The sequence below is a fragment of the Phoxinus phoxinus genome, assembly GCF_949152265.1.
Source record: "Phoxinus phoxinus genome assembly, chromosome: 23".
Taxonomy (NCBI): Eukaryota; Metazoa; Chordata; class Actinopteri; order Cypriniformes; family Leuciscidae; genus Phoxinus; species Phoxinus phoxinus.
The window spans coordinates 11,621,814-11,630,532 of NC_136898.1; the positions used below are offsets into that span (position 1 = coordinate 11,621,814).

General features: G+C 35.7%; 1 protein-coding gene across 1 annotated transcript; it reads left to right on the top strand.

Annotated features, from left to right (window-relative positions):
• Positions 1–2,772: 2,772 nt before the first annotated feature.
• On the top strand, positions 2,773–8,476 carry LOC306991687 (zona pellucida-like domain-containing protein 1). Its single transcript, XM_079599776.1, has 11 exons — positions 2,773–2,810; positions 2,920–3,045; positions 3,207–3,427; positions 3,758–3,942; positions 4,239–4,311; positions 4,409–4,506; positions 4,591–4,671; positions 5,396–5,564; positions 5,874–5,982; positions 6,093–6,113; positions 7,254–8,476. The coding sequence occupies exons 1-11, from the start codon at positions 2,801–2,803 to the stop codon at positions 7,406–7,408; spliced, it is 1,248 nt and encodes a 415-aa protein (XP_079455902.1). The 5' UTR covers positions 2,773–2,800; the 3' UTR covers positions 7,409–8,476.
• Positions 8,477–8,719: the final 243 nt, after the last annotated feature.

Sequence of the window (8,719 nt, forward strand, 5' to 3'; positions counted from 1 at the left end):
CTCATTACAGAATAATCCACTGACCTTCTCACACCACTTAACAGTGTTTACACGCAGTGGTTGCCCTTCTTTTGGACCTGTTGATTGATATATGCGATAACAGATTTAGTCTACTCCGACAAGTGTATAAGGAATGAGCCATAGGTCATGTGATTCTTTCTGTCATGTCAGACTTGAAGTAAAGCAGGATACTGTTGGTGGAATAAGAATAGTTGGTGTATAAGTGTTAAGTGACTAATAAGCATTAAAAGGGAACATGTGGTATTTTGTCAAGATTGATGGTATTATTTGTATTTTGTCAAGCATTGGATCAACCAAACAAAGTGACTCAGGACTAAATTGATATATTACAGTGAAGGGATGACAGTCAAAACAAAGCCCCGGAGTGCACGGAGATGTGCTTAATGAATGTTTTCCCAACCCTTGTAATTATGTTGTCTGATTTCTGATCTATTTAATTGTTTATCCAATAATGCCCAGTGGGCTTAATTTATGAAACATGGGCAGAATGAATTTGTGTAAACAGTTTGCCAAATCTTTATTATATAAGTTGTTGCAACAGTTTTGTCAATATACCTGTATTAAAAAAAAGCAGAAATATGCATATTGTAAGTAAGTATAGATAGATAGATAGATTAGATAAATAGATAGATATATAGATATATAGTTATATTTTTAAATAATATTAAAATGATTCATAATTCAATTTTATTATTATTTATTGATTGATTACCAACTTAATAAATAATAGAAACAACATAGTTTTTTTTTTTTTTTTTTTTTTTTTTTTTTTTTTTTTTTTTTTTTTTTTGGCCCGCCACCACCCCCGCTCTTTGGAGGACAACTTTATTTTTAATACAGCAAACTGTATACACAATATGTTACAAACAATAGATTTATTACAGTGCATAACCATTCACCCAGTTTGTGAGTCCCTGGGTACATAAGGGGAGGGGGGATTATTAGCACCACGTACAAAGTGTAACACGTAACATATAAGACACGACAAGGTGACAGACAAACAACAAGGGGACAACACAATTGGCAAACACAAGAACGTATAATTATTATTGAATAGAATAATCTTGAGCAAATTGAGCAAAAAAAAAAGGGGGTGTTTGAGGGGAAAAAGTTTTAGAAATGTTATGCATGAGCGTCGATAGTGTATGTGTATGTATGAAGTGATAGGTGCAGGGACAGAAAAAACAATGAAAAAAAAAAAAAAAGTATAAACTTATATAACGGAAGGGGGGGGGGGGAGGTATGTGTCTGGTAATGTACTCGGCTTGTAGTTATATTTATGTGGTATTAAGAAATGTCAAAGATGTCAAAAATGGGGACCAGGTTTCTTCAAAGGCTGATATCTGCCTCCTTCTGTGTGCATTATGTTTCTCCATTTAAATGTATTCTGAGATTAAATTTGTCCAGTGATTGATATGGCAAGATTTCTTTGATTTCCAGTTTTGGAGAACTTTCTTAGCGACAGCTAGAGATGAGCAACGGATTCTTATATTTTTTTGGGATATAGATTTCAGAAAACTAAAGTCGCCTATGAGACAAAGTGTAATGAAGGGATTCTGTGGTTCAAGATGGTGGACAGTGTCTCAGTGACTGTAATCCAAAAAGAATAAACTGGTTGGCAGTGCCACATGGCGTGCAAATAGTCGTCTGTGCGACCTAAAGTGCATTGTGAACAAATATCGGTGTTGTGTAGGCCCATTTTGAACATTTTACTTTGAGTGATGTGAGTTCTGTGGATGAGTTTATATTGTATAAGCTTCAGGTTTGTGTTATCGGTCATGAAAATTATGTTCCTACAGATTTGTTCCCAATACTCAGGGTTGAAAGAGACGGTCAAGTCGGTTTCCCACTTGGTTATTGGGAGTGTTATTGTTGTGTTTTGGTTGGAAATTATTGTATATAGCTGGGAGGTTAATTTTTTGAAGTTATTAACTTTCATAAGTTCTTCTATAAGCTGAGAAGGCTGTAATGTATTGTTGGTAAGTGTGGTTTTATCTTTAATTTGAAGTCTAAGTTGTTGATATTGAAGGAATTGTATAGAAACAACATTGTAATATATATTTTATTATGATGAGCTCTGATTTGAGCTCTTCTATGGTGCCAGGTTATGTTAATATAATATTCAATATATTTCAATTGATATCAAACAGTTCCCTTTAACATTTCACAGAAATCAGGTAATAATGTCATATCGGGGAAACCCTTGTCCAAAGAAAACAATGTTACCATGGAAACAGATAATCCACGAATAACAGAAGTAAACAAACAACAAATAACTCAGTTGTATCCATATATTTTTTTCGCATTAAAAGAGTCATATGCTTAAATTATTGCTAAATCATGCGTGTTTGCATTATACTCCTTATTTATTGTGTTTCTAGGATTACCTTTGGATCAATATAAAGATACCTGACATTTCATACAGTGTTAAAAGAGCCATCGCCGTATTGTCTCCACTCCCTGGGGCACGACACTTACTCCATGAGGTCTTATATTAACAAGGGTATCCATGTTTAAGTAAAGTAGACATAGGAACCAGGCCATTGTCAACTGCATGTCTTTGAAGGCCCACCATGTGTAGAGTTTCAGCAAGTGCCCTCAGGCAGCCGACTCTGGGACTTTATTCACAAAAGGGCTGGTCCTGAACAGTGGACACACCAAACTTCTCTATCTGACCTTATTTCATTCAATCCCATCCCACAAAGGGAAGTGCTCTATAAAAGACTCTTAATTCGCAAGAAGATCTCACAGGCAGAGGATACCAAAGCCAACCGCAAGCATGATACAAGGTGCGTACGTGTCCTAGGACGTGTAACTGTGGGATATGCGCTGAGCTCCTGGATGTACCAATGGTGACTAACTGATTTTGAATATGGTGTTATTTTCTTCCACGAACAGGTTCACATTCAGGAAACAACAGGAAATATATTCTCCTCAACATTTTCCTCGTCCTCCTAGCTACAAAATTCGACAAAAGCTTTCAGTTAACAAAGAGCGATTGTGGATCAGATTACAGACGTCCAGGTATAGTTTTGACTTATAATTTTGTTTAATCACACCGAAGGTTGAAATTCTGATGAGCGAAAATTGTTTATTCGATTTAAATGTTTTTTTTGTGTGTGCCTCTCAAGTGAGACTTTATGTCAGTTTTTGTACAACTAATCCGGTCGTTCTTGTCACGATAGAGTTCACAGACATCTCGGTGGAATGTGGAACGGAATACATCAATCTGGCCATCAGATTCTGTCCTGTTCTATACACTGGCTACAACGAATCAGATTTGATCCTCAACAATGTCATAAATAACCCAGATTGCAAGGGGACCGTCGACACTACCGTCTCACCTCCAGTGGCCCGATTTAGGTTCCTGCTTAACTCAACCAATTCATGTGGCAGCAATTTTATCGTGAGTAATACACTGAGAAAAAGAAATTGAAATTGCTCTCAGAAATTGCTAGTAAATTTCGCAAAATATAAAAAAGGCGGATGGATCGATCTAGGGAACTAAATATCAAACATGAATTAAACATGCGATTTTGTGAAATCCTCCAATAATCTTTTACGGTTTACAGAGGTTTTCAGATACTGCAAAAATGCCACAAATTCATAAATAATATGTTTTATATTTCAAAAAAGATCTTATTACACAAAGTCTAAACTAAAGGGTCAATTTTTTTTTTTTTTTTTTTTTTTTTTTTACAGCATTAGACAATTCATTTCTAACTTTTCTCCACAGACGTATCAGAATGCTGGGACAGGGGTATTCTCAGATTTCTCCAACATTGAGACGGTCAACATCAGTGGGGTTGTGCGGTCGAGTGACATCACAACAGGCACAGTGACGTATAACGCCGAGCTGAAGTACTACTACTCGTGCTCCTATCCTCTGGAGTACCTGATCAACAACACTCAAGTGGATGTGTAAGCACTCATTTTCTCTCACGCTATAGCAAACCAAGTGCACAATCTGTTTACCTGGGATAAAAGAACAAAACTCCCTGGGGAATAAGCGTCTTGGTGTAATATCACTCTAACAACACATTAAATCCAATCCAATCCATCCATGTTGGTTTTCCTCAAGGGACAGGGAGACAATATCAAATTCACAATAGAGAAACACTATGACACATATACACATGTCTAGTCTGTGAGTTGTCAATGTTGAGTAATTGTAAGCTGTTTCAAGTCAACTTTAACCTCGTTCTGTCTTCTCAAAGGGCGTCCTCCTCGATTGCAGTAAAAGACAACAATGGCAGTTTCATCAGCACTCTGAATCTTAGACTCTTCAGTGTATGTCAATCCTTAAACTGGACCTTCATGCATCCATAGATTAGATCAGATAGAAACAAAGGCTAATATCAAATATTTATTTGGTTTCATTTATCAGGACGTAAACTACACCCAGCCTCTCCACATGCCTCCCATCGGTATTGAGCTGAGGACAAATGTGTTTGTGCAAGTGGAGGCCACCAACTTGACCTCCCAGTAAGACAGGTTTCATTGAGTATCATCATGGCAGTAAATCGAGCAGTTTTGTGTTGAGGTTGACCATTATTATGTCCTTCACAGGTACTTTTTGCTGCTGGACAGATGCTTTGCCTCTGTTTCCATCGCACCCACCACCAAGAACTTCTTCAACCTCTTCGTGCCGTAAGTTTAATTATAATACTAGTATTTTTAATATTATTATATAATAATTTATATATTTTTTAATATATATTTTGTATTTATTTTTTTAACCCAAACTACAATCATAATGCAGTATCATTCGGTTTTGTTGTATGTTAACCCTTGAAAATGTATTGTGGCAGTACTATGGTACAGTGATGGTGTCAAATACCTAAGTACTTAGACCTATACTATTGTACTGGATAGGGATGCACGATATATCGGCCACCATATCGGGATCGGCTGATATATGTTACGATAAGAAAATTTGGCCAATATATTAAAGTCGATAAATAATTTATTATATCCTTCAGCTGAGACACTTCAGATGTGCACTGTTTACCATGATGGTTTTGAATTGCTTGAAATATAATTTGGAATCACTTCAAAAAAAAAAAAAAAGTGCAACGTGAATCGCAAGTCTGTCATATAAGCTACATAAAATTGTAATGAGAACATTATAATTGTGTGCTTGGGACATGCTTTGCATTGTGTGCTTTGTTTTTGTAATCAGGCTTTCAAAAATTATTTAATATCGATGCATCCCTAGTATTGGACAATTACTAGTCATATATAATGGTGTGTGTACAAAACAACATAATACCATTGCACCATGTACAAAAGCCATGTTTGTAATGATAAAATCTGTCTGAAGGGGTTTGGAGGGCCTGAGACAGAATAATTAGTTGATGATTTGTCTGATTAGTTGTGAAATGGATCGGCTCACTAAAATGCTGGTGAACGGGGAGATGCAGGTCGCTCGGTTCTCGTTCCCTGCCTTCCGCTTTTCAGAGCAGCAGAACCAGACAGTGTCGACGTACTATCTACACTGCATCACACGACTGTGTGAAATATCAACCTGCGCTTCATTTAGGGTAAACACATACACACAAACTCTTACATGATTTTTTTTTAAATTAGCCTGTTAGAATTGAAATTAAGCCTAACCAGAATAGCACCTTTTGGCTTGGTCTGGATCATATTGTTTGCATGATGCTGTATCATCTGTTGTGTCACTATACGTTGGTTTTGCCAAGCTTTGCTTTTTTTTTGTGGGGAAAATATAATTTGAAGATATGTTTGTCCCCACAAAAATATCAACACACACATACAGTTCACCTACCCAGACAAATATTTGCCAAAACACTTTTTGGACTAACCAAGATCTATGGCTCTTTTCACAGCAATGTCGCAAACGAAAAAGGAGAGACGTTGCTCCCAATACTCCTTCAAATGGAGTCTCAGACAGCACTACCATCACATCACCAGCCATCGTCATACGTGCAGAGAACGGTGTGTTCCTTCCCATTTTGAAAACAAAATGAATCATTATTCTAACACTACTGAGTTTTGCCTACATTGCTTTCTGAGAAACTGACTCCATTCTGTTTGTTTCATTTCAGTGGTGGCAACAAAAGAGGAAGGTGAGCATTAACTGTTTGATATATAAAACATGTCATATTTGTCCAATGTTGGGGAGTCAATTGATTAACTTAACTAAATACTAAATGAACCAAGCAAACATAGGCAATGATCAAGCGCTCTCTTTTAGAATGTTTATATGTGGTGTTGATTTGTTTAAGTGAATCAATTTGTTCATATAAATCATGTGAATGTACCAGATAAAAAAAATAAACATATGTGAGGCATATCTTTTTATAGATGAATGTACAGTAACCACTGCTGTCTATCACTGTTTTAGACATCATATTCTAGTTATTTTTTTAAATATGTTCTTTAAATGTAGCTGTTTTCATTTAATGCTGACCCTAATCAAGATCAAGTTTAAAAACCCTTCATATTTTTAGGCCAAAGAAACACTCTTATGAATAAATTAATGTGTTATAATAATAATAATAATACTATTAGATTATATGTTTTGTATATATATAAATATATTTATTTATTTTTCTCTTTAATATATTGCTCCCTTAAGCTTTAAAATGTCCTTAAAAAGTTTGCGGTCAGTAAGTTTTTTTAAATAAGTCTCTTAAGGTTACCAAGTCTCAATTGATTTGATCAAAATTACAGTAATGTTGTGTTATTGTTCTATTTTATTATATTTTTATTTTAGTGTTAATATGAAATGTATTCCTGTGATGGCAAAGCTGAATTTTCAGCATAATTACTCCAGTCTTCAGTGTCACATGATCCAAATTAGAAATCATTCTAATTTGCTGATTTGGTGCTTTAACGTTTATTATGATCAATGTTGAGAACAGTTGTGCTGCTTTTTGATGTGGAAACTGGATTCTTTGATGGACCATTACTTTGAAATAGAAATCTTTTATAGCATTTATAAATGCCCTTAATTGCTGAACAAAATAAATAAAATAAATAAATAGCTTCCCCTAATCTTTTGAACAGTTACACTAAAAATGCTAGGTTGTTTTAACCCAACTTTGGGTCAAATATGGACAAACCAAAAACATTGGGTTATAAATGTAATTAAAAAATGTAACCCAACGGCTGGGTTTGTCCATATTTGACCCAAATTTGGGTTGAACCCAGCATTTTTTAAGCTTAGCTTAGTCAATCTGACCTCATATGTCTTTGCATCTCAGATGTGTCAATCAGCACGAAAAAACCTGTGGACTCCTCTGTGGGTCTCGGCGTAGCTGTGGGCATCCTGGCATTCGCCTGCATCATGGTCGTGGGAATGGGAGCACTTTTCTACAAAAGACACTGGCACAATGTACCTTCAAAAATACTCCGGTGAGCTGAGATGCTCCAAGAGAGGATCTCCCACCGCTGGAGGGCTGAGCAGGGCTCAGCGTAGAACTGTTTTTTTCTTGGTGAATAATCATAGCATTATGTGGTTTAGAAGAGCAACAGTGCACTTCATCAGCTCTACACATGAAACTTGCGTTTAAGTGTAGCTTGGATCTTGGGATACAATAAGGAAAGTCTGTAAAAATAGGACACAATGTACTGTGTTAGTATGAAAGACTTCCGTATTGACTTTTCACAGGTGGTTTACATGTATTTTGAATTATGAATTGGGATTGTGCTGTGTTTTAGGATTGAAGGAAATGTATATAAACTTAACATCTAATGTCCTGGCAGAAAATTGCCAGTACCTAATCCGTTTTTTTCCCTACTATTTTTGTTCTTCTTACAGTGTACATGTTAAAAGAACAACCAAAACAGAGCTTTAATCCTCAGCTTATAGATAAGGCAATATGAATTTTCTGTGATTTCGTGTTTTTTCGAATTGAAGTGCATTAAAAGTGAAAGTATTGACTGACCCATCAAATGAATCCAATCCTAGTGAGCACACGTCGTGGTACCTGTAAAACACAAAAAGGAAGTACATTTGAATGTGTGTGGAGTGTTGGAAGTGAGAGAGCTCTGTAAGACAGTTCCTAATACCTTCCAAAATGTTAAACTGTATGTGTTATTTATTAAGACTACTCTTTATGCTTAACCCTCATGAAATGTTGACACTCAGAATCTAAAATATACTCATGTACAGCCCAAAACATCCCTACATTTGCAATGATTTACAATTTGTAACTTTTAAATCCACAGTTTTGAACACGTAGCAGAGTATTATAGATTCCTTCTGCTCGTACAACTTCATAAATAAAGAAATGGGAATGAAAGCAATTTTGAATGAAAGTGAGCTGGAAGAGAGTGCAGCAATGCGTAGATTTTTAGATCTGAAGTTTTTGGCTCTTTGTATCATTATAATTCCAATGGCGGGCTGAGCTCTTAAAAGTATAGATGTATATTTGTGATTCATCCATTAATGCATGCTTCATATATGAATAAAGGCTGCTGGTACAAGAACAAATCACTGTCTCCTCGAGTGGATTCTTACTTATTAGCATAAAATCATGACATCTGCAATGGAAATGGAATTAGCCTGAAAATATAATTTGGGCCTTTTGCGTTTGGCATGTTTTGAAGTGTGCTGAATTATCCTCTGATAATTCAGAGGTCAACTATTAATTGCATGTAAGGTCGGAAAGGTATAAATACATATTTAAAAGTCGTCTATGAGGTGTTTGACCTTATATACAGAAAA